The sequence below is a fragment of the Callionymus lyra genome, chromosome 17, assembly GCF_982586985.1.
Source record: "Callionymus lyra chromosome 17, fCalLyr1.hap1.1, whole genome shotgun sequence".
Taxonomy (NCBI): Eukaryota; Metazoa; Chordata; class Actinopteri; order Syngnathiformes; family Callionymidae; genus Callionymus; species Callionymus lyra.
Window position 1 is genome coordinate 12,320,377 of NC_141834.1, and position 13,466 is coordinate 12,333,842.

Genomic DNA, 13,466 nt, shown 5'->3' on the forward strand with positions numbered 1-13,466 from the left:
CCATTACTGGAGCACTCACCACCCACACGGCTGTGAGGGTCTGAGAATGGCAACATGGTCCAGGGTCCACGGGACGAGCCCCCTTGAAGAACGTTTGTCCTCTTAGGATATCGCAGGATAAGGAGAGGATAACTCACTGAGGCCATCGTGGATATTATTTGATACCATGCTCATTATTTGACCGAGGCTCATGGAGGAGCAATTTTGGTCATGAAAGAAGTTGACCGAAGGTCACTGATCATGTGACAGTGTTTGCATCATTTAATGATGAAAGGGGGACAAAACCTATGGCGCCTACAGAGGAAGAAAAAATAATGATTCCATTACTGACAATATAGTGAGTTGGTGAACTGTACTGTATATTTCGTTTTATCTAAAGATTGTAAATGAGTGTCATTAAGTTGCTTTAATCCAAAGATTTCACTCGAACCATGTTTGTTTTGTTTTGTTAATAGCGATATTTATTGAAGGGTTTTCAATAAACAATTTAAGCAACAAAATGATATGAGGCGTCGCAAACCGCCGTCCAGCTGTTGTGTCTTTGAGGGAGACCAATAGTGACGTCAGAAAATGTTCGACGCTCGAAACCAGTGTCGACGGTGGGAGTAAAATATGTTCTGGCCGTCTATGGTTCTGGCCACTCGGGTTTTCCCAGTTACTTCCAAAGGAAACATTCCTCGATGTCGGAATTTCAAGTCAGGAAGTCGAAGAAGTTCATCCCCTAGTTTCAAAATCCAAGATGGCGGCGCGCGTTGTAAACAGTGAGTTGAGCTCCTGTAATGTTGTTTTTATTCCACTTTAACTGGTGTTTTTACCACTACGTCGGTCGATTCTACAGTATATTTCGACATATATGTATATAAGTGTTTCTGAGGTGTCATTTTTAATGTTTATGCTGTATACGTAAACTATAATGCGACCCGTGCTAACAGTGGCTAACGTTAGCTAACACTGTTATTGGAGTAAAATACACTAAAAGATGTTGTTAAAAATGTATGAGAAATGGCTTTAAATTATATTGTTACCTTATTGTTTTTATTATTGCGTTTTTGGGAAAAGATTTAGAGATAGATTTATTATCCTGAACTTATTTTATATCTCCAATAAAAAGAGTCAAGTGTTTTTAAAGGCTCCTAACATCGTTAAACTATTATTTTAAAACCAATAAATTTACCAGGTCTCTTGGAAAACAAAAATATATTTTACAACAAAACTATTTGCAAAAAATGCACAAAATGATAGTTTCTCTGTAATAGTTCTAGATTCAGATTTCGAACCGAATACAATGTAATATATCTCTTCTAGTCTAACAAAAAAATACTGAGGTGGTACAATTTTCAGCATTAACTTGTTAGTAAGCAATAGTTATAAAGCTCTTCAATAATCAAAACCAATACAGTTTTACCTTACCTTAATACACAGTTAAAATACATACACATTTAAAAACTCTAAAGGGCCAAGACAACATAAGACAAACGTAGCAGCAACTAGAAAATGAAGAAAAAGCACAAATAATAATGTCTTAAGATGTTTCTTGAAGGACTCAGTAGGTCATCAAACACAGAGGGAGGAAGATCGTTCCAAAGCTTAGGAGCAACAGTCTGGAAGGATTTCTCTCCTCTGGTCCTGAACCGTGTGCGAGGAACCATCAGTAGATTCTGATCCACAGACCTCAGAGCCAGAGCTGGGGTGTAAGGCTGGACCAGATCAGTTATGTAAGGAGGAGCCTGAACATGAATAGATCTGAAAGTTAGAACCAGGATTGATCCTGAAAGAAACTGGCAGCCAATGCAGCGTTAAAAGGAAATGTGAGTTCTTCTACTAGAGCGGGTCAAAGTTCCAGCTGCAGAGTTTTGTATTAACTGCAGGCGAGACAGATCCTTCTTGTTTAGACAGGAAAATTAACTGTTACAATAACATCTAAACGAGAAGACACAAACGCATGGATTATAAAATCCAGATTGTGTTGTGACAAGTTTAGAGAATTTTCTCAGTTGAAGGAGACAGTTTCTGGTCAGTTTTCTGCAGTGTTGAACTAGAGACATGTCAAATACAACACCCAGGTTTCTCAGGCTCAGTTTGACAGACTGACCTAGGTCACCCAAGTATTGACTCAACCTTGAAACCTTATCATCAGGCGCATTAACAAGAGGTTATTTTTTTCCCACATTTAGCTGCTAAGTGTTTTCTCTCAGCCATTGATTTCTAGCAAACAATTGACTAAGCTGCTCAGCCTCTCGGGCTCAGTTGGATCAAATGAGCAGAAGAGCTGGATGTCATCAGCAAAAATATGGTAAGAAATAAAAATAGAATCTATTGAATATTGTTGCACAACTTATACGTAAAAACACTCAACACAAGTTTAAAAGTTGTGGTTAAATTGTTTACAACGCTTATATCTCAAGTTACTATTGTTATTATTTATTCATTCATTTTCTATGCTGCTTTTTCCCTTATGGGGATCACAGGGTGGCTGGAGACCATCCCAGCTTCTTCGGTCGAGAGGCTGGGGGACACCCAGACATGCATCTGCTTGAGGTGCATAGACAGAGAGGTGCTGTTTGCTGCATGAACTCAGTGAGAAGATTTAACTAAATTGTTGGACATGTAGGCTACAAAGTTCAGCAAAAAGCGAATGACTTCATTAATGGTACTGTGCAAATCTCTAACGGAGTAAAACACTTGGATACACAATGCAGCCTTATGTCCTACACAGGGGAGCAGGTCAGGGCTTGAGTTTACCACATGACAGGTACCCAAAAGAAAGACGGAATTATCCAGTAACTCAAGTGTGTTTGTGTCCCTGCAGATGTTCAGCAGCTGCGGGTGAAGGAAGAAGAAGTTTCTACTGAGCAGCAGGAGTTCAGCTCTGGTCTGAGTCATGAGGGACAAGAAACTCGAGTCTTCAAAAGAGAAGAAATTTCCACCACGCTGTCCTTCACTCCTGTCCTTGAGAAGGTTAAAGATGAAGAAGATGAAGGAGAGTCTTTGACCAGCAGGTCAATTCAACACATAAAAACAGAAGCTGATGAAAACAAATGTGGAGGACCAGAACCAGACTTGAATTCATTTCTACTCTTTGACCCCCAGAGGTCACTGTCTTCTGAATCTGACACTGATGACAGTGAAGACTGGAGAGAAACCAGCGACTCTCTGTCAACTTCAAACTCTGTGAAGAATCTGATGGTTCCTGTCAGCAAAAAGAAAGATGATCATAAGTTATTGACCTGTTCTGACTGTGGGGGAATATGTAACAAGTCTAACCTGAAGCTACACATGCGGATACACACTGGAGAAAAACCTTGCATTTGCTCACAGTGTGGTAAAGGTTTTACTAACAGTGGGGACCTTAAGATACACGTGAGAATTCACACTGGTGAAAAACCTTACATCTGCTCTCAGTGTGGTAAAGGTTTTACTAACAGTGGGGACCTTAAGATACACATTAGAATTCACACGGGTGAAAAACCTTATGTCTGCTCTCAGTGTGGTAAAGGTTTTACAACCAGTAGATGCCTAAAGAGGCACATGAGAATTCACACTGGTGAAAAACCTTACACCTGCTCTCAGTGTGGTAAAGGTTTTACAAACAGTGGTGACCTGAAGAAACACATGAGAATTCACACTGGTGAGAAACCTTACATCTGCTCTCATTGTGGTAAAGGTTTTTCAACGGGTGAAAACCTTAAGAGACATGTAAGAACACACTGTGGAGAGTCTTGAGGGGCACATCAAAGTATTACAACCACAATGTTATCCAGGTTTAAATCGTAAAACTGTACAACTACTTTTGGAAAATATATGGAATATACAGAACAACGATGATGAACTGAAGAACCTTACGTCCTCTGACCACCACAGATGACACCAATTGTCTCATCTCAAGAACTCATCATTAAAGAAATGGTAATTATTTGAAAACCTCTCATAAATGAACTGAGTAAAACTGATCTTCTTGGATGTCAGCAGGAAGTTGATATTTCTGCTTGTTATGTACAGACGTATTGCTCCACTCAGGGTCAGAACACACAAAATTCCTTTAACAAACCTTTTGAGGCTTTCATTGTCCACAGCATGTTTGAAATGACGATGTTTCACGGATGTGACGTATCACATTTTCTGCAAGTTTATTAATTTACAAAACACAACTTCAAAAGCGATCGGAAGACAAACTATTAACTGATCCAGTACCATTATTATAACATTGTAAGTACTTAATGACTTGCATTGAGGTTCATAAATGACGTAAATTATAAGAAGGTAAAATAGCATATTATTTCTCTTAATGCTTTGTATCGAACCATCATCATTCTCTTATGACAGTTAAACAAACGCACACACAGGATCACATTTGTTCAACAACGTTTTTTTTTAATATAAATTAATAGATCACCTTCTTGTATCTCATTAAAATGTATTGTAAATTAATTAAAGTATACATAAGTGTTCGGCACACATTTAATTTAACCTCCAGTAAAAACGTATTTTTTAAACTTTAAATTCTGGTGATTTAATCATTTCAAATCGAGGTTTAAATATTATGAAATAATTAGATAATTCTAGATACTAGAAGAAACATAGTGTCATTGATCAAAGCGATCATAAACCTCCCTCACGTCATAAAACATTTTATATAAAGGTCATGGTTTTGTTTGTAATGATTCAAATGTTGGTTTAGCTAGTATCACGTCTGTTATATTCAAACCCATTATTGTTGATAAAGTGACTCCACACACACACCAACAACAGCCCTGACACACAGTGAAAACAAAACACTTATTGTTACAATAATGTCCAAGTAAATCGTTGTTGTATCTTTCAAAATGTTAGCATGACACTTTAAAACAACGTTTTACTTTACATTAAAACATCGTCAGTTTGTCAATACTGTAGTGCGATATAAACTGTGACTCTGTCTGTCTCGTTGTTGACGGAGTTAGAGAGGCCAGTGCGCATGCCTAAGGACGCCAGTGCGCATGCTCGTGTGAATACTGTAATTGTGTTAACCCTGTACTGACACCCGAGTTTCAGAATCCAAGATGGCGGCGCGCGTTGTAAACAGTGAGTTGAGCTCCTGTAATGTTGTGTTTATTTCACTTTAACCAGTGTTTTTACCACTACGTGGGTCGAATCTACAGTATTGTTCGACACATATGTATAGAAGTGTTCATGAGGTGTGATTTTATATGTTCATGCTGTATACGTAAAATATTAAGGCGGCCCGTGCTAACAGTGGCTAACGCTAGCTAACACTTGTAGTGAAATATAGAAGGAGAAATATCACTAAAACTATTGTTCGAAATGTATTTGGGCCAAAGGTTAACTGAGCGAAATGGCTTTCATTATTATTGTCGCTTTATTGTTTTTATTGTTACGTTTGGAAATCACTGATTTGTAATATATTAACCTTGATCTGAATCTCCAACAAGAGGAAACATAAAGTGAAGTTGTTGCTAAAAAATAAAGGTTTACCAGGCAGTCCTGTTGTTGCAAGAATACAACGACGTCCTTCCACATCTTAGCCTCATCAGGTGTCTTGGAGAGCAAAGTGGAGTTTATAAACAACATGTGAATTTATTTAAAGGATTACATGGCAAACTTATCAGCAAACAATGATATATTCCCTGTAGTAGTTCTATATTCAGATTTTAAACAGAATACAATGTAATATATCTCTTCCAGTCCAGGGTTCGCAAAGTGATTTCCATAAATAAAATACATTTGGGAAAAATTAAATACAGAAAAATTCAGCCATAACTATTAAATTTATGAAACATGGTACCATAAATTCTGGACTATAGAGCGCACTTGGTTTAAATTCTGTGCGTACTGGCAACAGACAATTAACGGTACCGGTATCTGTAGTGTTGTGAGAATATAGTGTAACTATATGAGAAGCAGCTGAGTTTACAGTTGCGTGTGACAGTAAATGTACAATGTGATCACAGTGTCGGAAAATAAAGATCACATTATATATGAGCCGCATCATAGTCAGCCGGCAAGTCATCTGTCAGTCTACATGGAGGACGAAATGGTTGAGCTGTCATGTGACCGCACTTTGAAAACAGACGCCGTTTGCCTCCCCCCGAATAATGTTTTTTCGAATTAAAGCTGAAATCTTATTTATTATTTTTTTGTGCCAGCAAAACTTGCCCCTCAAAATGCAGAAATAAGTTTTACAAGTGTCTAGATTTTTAAATCTTTCACAGGGGAGCATGCCACCAGATCCCTCTAGAATGGTCGTGCCTATTGCGCGACGTATCGCCCATTGGGCGCTCGTCTTAAATTACTAGCGCCGATGTGAGCATACGAAATTTTGACAGTACATTTCTAAATGTAAAATCATGACAGGCTGCTTTGTTCTTTTGTGTTTTCGTGTTTGGATAAACCTAGTGTGTATGGCCTGTGCCTTACATTTTATTTTATATTTTTTAACTGAAAAAAGGGAACCCTTGTTCTAGTCTAACAAAACAAATACTGAGGTAGTATAATAAACTCTCCAATATCAAATTTGAAAGAATATAAATAATGTCTAAACAATAATAAAAAACGAGGTGTATCCTTTTTTTTCAATGTTTAGTTATTCCACAAACTAATCTCTTATGGCTCATAAAAATACCACTAATGCCTAAACACTGAATAATAAGTCAAAAGAGGCAATGGACGGAGTTATCCAGTGACTTAAGTGTGTTTGTGTCCCTGCCCTATGTCCTACACAGGGGAGCAGGTCAGTGCTTGAGTTTACCACATGACAGGTACCCAAAAGAAAGATGGATTTATCCAGTAACTCAAGTGTGTTTGTGTCCCTGCAGATGTTCAGCAGCTGTGGGTGAAGGAAGAAGAAGTTTCTACTGAGCAGCAGGAGTTCAGCTCTGGTCTGAGTCATGAGGGACAAGAAACTCGAGTCTTCAAAAGAGAAGAAGAAGTTTCCACCACGCTGTCCTTCACTCCTGTCCTTGAGAAGGTTAAAGATGAAGAAGATGAAGGAGAGTCTTTGACCAGCAGGTCAATTCAACACATAAAAACAGAAGCTGATGAAAACAAATGTGGAGGACCAGAACCAGACTTGAATTCAATTCTACTCTCTGACCACCAGAGGTCACTGTCTTCTGAATCTGACACTGATGACAGTGAAGACTGGAGAGAAACCAGCGACTCTCGGTCAACTTTAAACTCTGTGAAGAATCGGATGGTTCCTCTCAGCAAAAAGGAGTATGATCATAAGTTACTGACTTGTTCTGATTGTGGAAAGAAATGTCCCTCTAAAACTCACCTGAAGACACATATGCGGATACACACTGGAGAAAAACCTTACATCTGCTCTCAATGTGGTAAAGGTTTTACAAACAGTGGGGACCTTAAGATACACATGAGAATTCACACTGGCGAGAAACCTTACATCTGCTCTCAGTGTGGTAAAGGTTTTACAAACAGTGGGCACCTTAAGAGGCACATGAGAATTCACACTGGTGAGAAACCTTACATCTGCTCTCAGTGTGGTAAAGGTTTTGTAAGCAGTGTGCACCTAAAGAGGCACACGAGGATTCACAGTGGAGAAAAAACTTACATTTGCTCACAGTGTAGTAAAGGTTTTCTAGACAGTGGGGCCCTTAAGGAACACATGAGAATTCACACTGGCGAAAAACCTTACATCTGCTCTCAGTGTGGTAAAAGTTTTATAAGAAGTATGTGCCTAAAGAGGCACATGAGGATTCACAGTGGAGAAAAAACTTGCTTTTGCTCACAGTGTGGAAAAGGTTTTAAAAATGGTTCAAACCTGAAGACGCACATGAAAGTTCACAACAAAGAAAAGCCTTTCATCTGCTCTATGTGTGGTAAAGGTTTTAAAAGCAGTGGAAGCCTGAAGACGCATGAAAGAATTCACAGTGGCGAAAAACCTTACATCTGCTCTCAGTGTGGTAAAGGTTTTGTAAGCAGTATGTGCCTAAAGAGGCACACAAGGATTCACACTGGAGAAAAAACTTGCATTTGCTCTCAGTGTGGAAAAGGTTTTAAAAATTGTTCACACCTGAAGACGCACATGAAAGTTCACACCAAAGAAAAGCCTTTCATCTGCTCTATGTGTGGTAAAGGTTTTAAAAGCAGTGGAAGCCTGAAGACGCATGAAAGAATTCACACTGGAGAAAAACCTTACATTTGCTCTCAGTGTGATAAAGGTTTTACAACTAATGCTGGCTGTAAAGTACACATGCAAACTCACTCCGGAGGGTCTTAAGAACTTATATTTAAAGAAGTGGTTATTATTTAACACCTATAACAACTGAACTGAGAGAAACTGATCTTCTTGGATGCCATCAGGAAGTTAATATTGCTGCTGATTATGTCTTCCTCCATTCAGGGGTCAGAACACACTCACTTTTTTAACAAACTATTAAGCTTCCATTGTCCACAGCATGTGTGCAAGTTGTTATTATTAGTGTTTCAAGTGAGTCAAAATTCAATTTTCCATAATGTCCTACTCGCCCTGATTTTGACTAATGTTGATTATTTTCAGAGCAATCTGTTCTTTTAAGAGTTGTTGACAAAAATGTTTGTCTTCGTCTTCATCTCCTTCCACAATTAATTAAAGCATCGACATGAGGAGTTAAATGAGTGTATATTTAGCTTGTTTTTAGCTGAATCTACCAGACCATCAACCTAAATCTTGTGCATGAGCACGGACACTTGAAATGTGTTTCAATGAGGAAAGATTTCAGGCGTCAGCTGTGCTCTTCCGCTAAAAACGACCAAACAGCATGTTTATGACATGATCATTACAGAGGACCATATTAAATAATCTGGTGATTTTTCTTTTGGTCGAGTTTGTGGGACATTGTTGGAGCCACTGGGATGTGGATACAAATCAATTTCATCAGTTAAAGTAGACAAGAACATTCGAGGTTATTTTGAAGTAATGGAATCATTTTTGGTCCCTGAGTTTAATTTTCTACTCTCAGTGGTTTTGACCACTGAGAGTAATCCAAGACAATTGACTACAATTGACAATTGAAGCAAAGGAAAACATGAAGGACTTCACTACAGCCCCCACTGGTCACGTTTCTTGATCATTGTTTGTGGGATAATGAAGTATTGAACGCTGAACTGGAGTCTATAAAGAGCATTCTTACAAATGTGTCAATGTGTGTTTCTGCCCACACATACCAATAATGATGACGAACATGCATAAATAACCTTAAACCTTTTAAAGATATAATGTGCAGCACTGACAGGTAGTCGAGACCTTCAGGTAAGATTGTTTATCCTTGACTTCCTCTAACTTTAACAGGTGAAAGCTGCCTGGTAGAGCTGGGAGGGACCATTACTGGAGCACTCACCACCCACACGGCTGTGAGGGTCTGAGAATGGCAACATGGTCCAGGGTCTACGGGACGAGCCCCCTTGAAGAACGTTTGTCCTCTTAGGATATCGCAGGATAAGGAGAGGATAACTCACTGAGACCATCGTGGATATTATTTGATACCATGCTCATTATTTGACCGAGGCTCATGGAGGAGCAATTTTGGTCATGAAAGAAGTTGACCGAAGGTCACTGATCATGTGACAGTGTTTGCATCATTTAATGATGAAAGGGGGACAAAACCTATGGCGCCTACAGAGGAAGAAAAAATAATGATTCCATTACTGACAATATAGTGAGTTGGTGAACTGTACTGTATATTTCGTTTTATCTAAAGATTGTAAATGAGTGTCATTAAGTTGCTTTAATCCAAAGATTTCACTCGAACCATGTTTGTTTTGTTTTGTTAATAGCGATATTTATTAAATAAAACAATTGAAGGGTTTTCAATAAACAATTTAAGCAACAAAATGATATGAGGCGTCGCAAACCGCCGTCCAGCTGTTGTGTCTTTGAGGGGGACCCATAGTGACGTCAGAAAATGTTCGACGCTCGAAACCAGTGTCGACGGTGGGAGAAAAATATGTTCTGGCCGTCTATGGTTCTGGCCACTCGGGTTTTCCCAGTTACTTCCAAAGGAAACATTCCTCGATGTCGGAATTTCAAGTCAGGAAGTCGAAGAAGTTCATCCCCTAGTTTCAAAATCCAAGATGGCGGCGCGCGTTGTAAACAGTGAGTTGAGCTCCTGTAATGTTGTTTTTATTCCACTTTAACTGGTGTTTTTACCACTACGTCGGTCGATTCTACAGTATATTTCGACATATATGTATATAAGTGTTTCTGAGGTGTCATTTTTAATGTTTATGCTGTATACGTAAACTATAATGCGACCCGTGCTAACAGTGGCTAACGTTAGCTAACACTGTTATTGGAGTAAAATACACTAAAAGATGTTGTTAAAAATGTATGAGAAATGGCTTTAAATTATATTGTTACCTTATTGTTTTTATTATTGCGTTTTTGGGAAAAGATTTAGAGATAGATTTATTATCCTGAACTTATTTTATATCTCCAATAAAAGAGGCAAGTGTTTTTTCAAAGGCTCCTAACATCGTTAAACTATTATTTTAAAACCAATAAATTTACCAGGTCTCTTGGAAAACAAAAATATATTTTACAACAAAACTATTTGCAAAAAATGCACAAAATGATAGTTTCTCTGTAATAGTTCTAGATTCAGATTTCGAACCGAATACAATGTAATATATCTCTTCTAGTCTAACAAAAAAATACTGAGGTGGTACAATATCCAGCATTAACTTGTTAGTAAGCAATAGTTATAAAGCTCTTCAATAATCAAAACCAATAAAGTTTTACCTTACCTTAATACACAGTTAAAATACATACACATTTAAAAACTCTAAAGGGCCAAGACAACATAAGACAAACGTAGCAGCAACTAGAAAATGAAGAAAAAGCACAAATAATAATGTCTTAAGATGTTTCTTGAAGGATTCAGTAGGTCATCAAACACAGAGGGAGGAAGATCGTTCCAAAGCTTAGGAGCAACAGTCTGGAAGGATTTCTCTCCTCTGGTCCTGAACCGTGTGCGAGGAACCATCAGTAGATTCTGATCCACAGACCTCAGAGCCAGAGCTGGGGTGTAAGGCTGGATCAGATCACTGATGTAAGGAGGAGCCTGAACATGAATAGATCTGAAAGTTAGAACCAGGATTGATCCTGAAAGAAACTGGCAGCCAATGCAGAGTTAAAAGGAAATGTGAGTTCTTCTACTAGAGCGGGTCAAAGTTCCAGCTGCAGAGTTTTGTATTAACTGCAGGCGAGACAGATCCTTCTTGTTTAGACAGGAAAATTAACTGTTACAATAACATCTAAACGAGAAGACACAAACGCATGGATTATAAAATCCAGATTGTGTTGTGACAAGTTTAGAGATTTTTCTCAGTTGAAGGAGACAGTTTCTGGTCAGTTTTCTGCAGTGTTGAACTAGAGACATGTCTTTGTCAAATACAACACCCAGGTTTCTCAGGCTCAGTTTGACAGACTGACCTAGGTCACCCAAGTATTGACTCAACCTTGAAACCTTATCATCAGGCGCATTAACAAGAGGTTATTTTTTTCCCACATTTAGCTGCTAAGTGTTTTCACTCAGCCATTGATTTCTAGCAAACAATTGACTAAGCTGCTCAGCCTCTCGGGCTCAGTTGGATCAAATGAGCAGAAGAGCTGGATGTCATCAGCAAAAATATGGTAAGAAATAAAAATAGAATCTATTGAATATTGTTGCACAACTTATACGTAAAAACACTCAACACAAGTTTAAAAGTTGTGGTTAAATTGTTTACAACGCTTATATCTCAAGTTACTATTGTTATTATTTATTCATTCATTTTCTATGCTGCTTTTTCCCTTATGGGGATCACAGGGTGGCTGGAGACCATCCCAGCTTCTTCGGTCGAGAGGCTGGGGGACACACAGACATGCATCTGCTTGAGGTGCATAGACAGGTGCTGTTTGCTGCATGAACTCAGTGAGAAGATTTAACTAATTTGTTGGACATGTAGGCTACAAAGTTCAGCAAAAAGCGAATGACTTCATTAATGGTACTGTGCAAATCTCTAACGGAGTAAAACACTTGGATACACAATGCAGCCTTATGTCCTACACAGGGGAGCAGGTCAGGGCTTGAGTTTACCACATGACAGGTACCCAAAAGAAAGACGGAATTATCCAGTAACTCAAGTGTGTTTGTGTCCCTGCAGATGTTCAGCAGCTGTGGGTGAAGGAAGAAGAAGTTTCTACTGAGCAGCAGGAGTTAAGCTCTGGTCTGAGTCATGAGGGACAAGAAACTCGAGTCTTCAAAAGAGAAGAAGAAGTTTCCACCACGCTGTCCTTCACTCCTGTCCTTGAGAAGGTTAAAGATGAAGAAGATGAAGGAGAGTCTTTGACCAGCAGGTCAATTCAACACATAAAAACAGAAGCTGATGAAAACAAATGTGGAGGACCAGAACCAGACTTGAATTCAATTCTACTCTCTGACCCCCAGAGGTCACTGTCTTCTGAATCTGACACTGATGACAGTGAAGACTGGAGAGAAACCAGCGACTCTCTGTCAACTTCAAACTCTGTGAAGAATCTGATGGTTCCTGTCAGCAAAAAGAAAGATGATCATAAGTTATTGACCTGTTCTGACTGTGGGAGAAAATGTAACAAGTCTAACCTGAAGCTACACATCGGATACACACTGGAGAAAAACCTTGCATTTGCTCACAGTGTGGTAAAGGTTTTACTAACAGTGGGGACCTTAAGATACACGTTAGAATTCACACTGGTGAAAAACCTTACATCTGCTCTCAGTGTGGTAAAGGTTTTACTAACAGTGGGGACCTTAAGATACAAATTAGAATTCACACTGGTGAAAAACCTTATGTCTGCTCTCAGTGTGGTAAAGGTTTTACAACCAGTAGATGCCTAAAGAGGCACATGAGAATTCACACTGGTGAAAAACCTTACACCTGCTCTCAGTGTGGTAAAGGTTTTACAAACAGTGGTGACCTGAAAAAACACATGAGAATTCACACTGGTGAGAAACCATACATCTGCTCTCAGTGTGGTAAAGGTTTTTCAACGGGTGAAAACCTTAAGAGACATGTAAGAACACACTGTGGAGAGTCTTGAGGGGCACATCAAAGTATTACAACCACAATGTTATCCAGGTTTAAATCTTAAAACTGTACAACTACTTTTGGAAAATATATGGAATATACAGAACAACGATGATGAACTGAAGAACCTTACGTCCTCTGACCACCACAGATGACACCAATTGTCTCATCTCAAGAACTCATCATTAAAGAAATGGTAATTATTTGAAAACCTCTCATAAATGAACTGAGTAAAACTGATCTTCTTGGATGTCAGCAGGAAGTTGATATTTCTGCTTGTTATGTACAGACGTATTGCTCCACTCAGGGTCAGAACACACAAAATTCTTTTAACAAACCTTTTGAGGCTTTCATTGTCCACAGTGTGTTTGAAATGACGATGTTTCACGGATGTGACGTATCACATTTTCTGCAAGTTTATT

At 38.7% G+C, this 13,466-nt stretch overlaps 1 protein-coding gene and 1 pseudogene across 6 annotated transcripts; both read left to right on the top strand.

Moving 5' to 3' along the window:
* Positions 1–636: 636 nt before the first annotated feature.
* Positions 637–9,183, top strand: LOC148062495 (uncharacterized). 5 transcript variants are annotated; one of them, XR_015709197.1, is made up of 3 exons: positions 637–761; positions 2,810–3,906; positions 6,813–6,887. XR_015709197.1 is itself a non-coding variant. In XM_087778853.1 (2 exons), the coding sequence occupies exons 1-2, from the start codon at positions 740–742 to the stop codon at positions 8,234–8,236; spliced, it is 1,446 nt and encodes a 481-aa protein (XP_087634979.1). In that variant the 5' UTR covers positions 637–739; the 3' UTR covers positions 8,237–9,183. The 5 variants fall into 5 exon arrangements, 3 of the variants coding, with proteins under 3 accessions (XP_087634979.1, XP_087634980.1, XP_087634977.1); XR_015709196.1 differs by lacking the exons at positions 637–761; positions 2,810–3,906 and adding exons at positions 4,728–5,061; positions 8,398–9,183 and having other exon boundaries at positions 6,813–8,361; XM_087778853.1 differs by lacking the exon at positions 2,810–3,906 and having other exon boundaries at positions 6,813–9,183.
* Positions 9,184–9,940: 757 nt separating this feature from the next.
* Positions 9,941–13,394, top strand: LOC148062496 (uncharacterized; annotated as a pseudogene). The gene is made up of 2 exons (XR_015709198.1): positions 9,941–10,090; positions 12,142–13,394. The product of XR_015709198.1 is annotated as an uncharacterized LOC148062496 (transcript).
* The last annotated feature ends 72 nt before the right edge of the window (positions 13,395–13,466 follow it).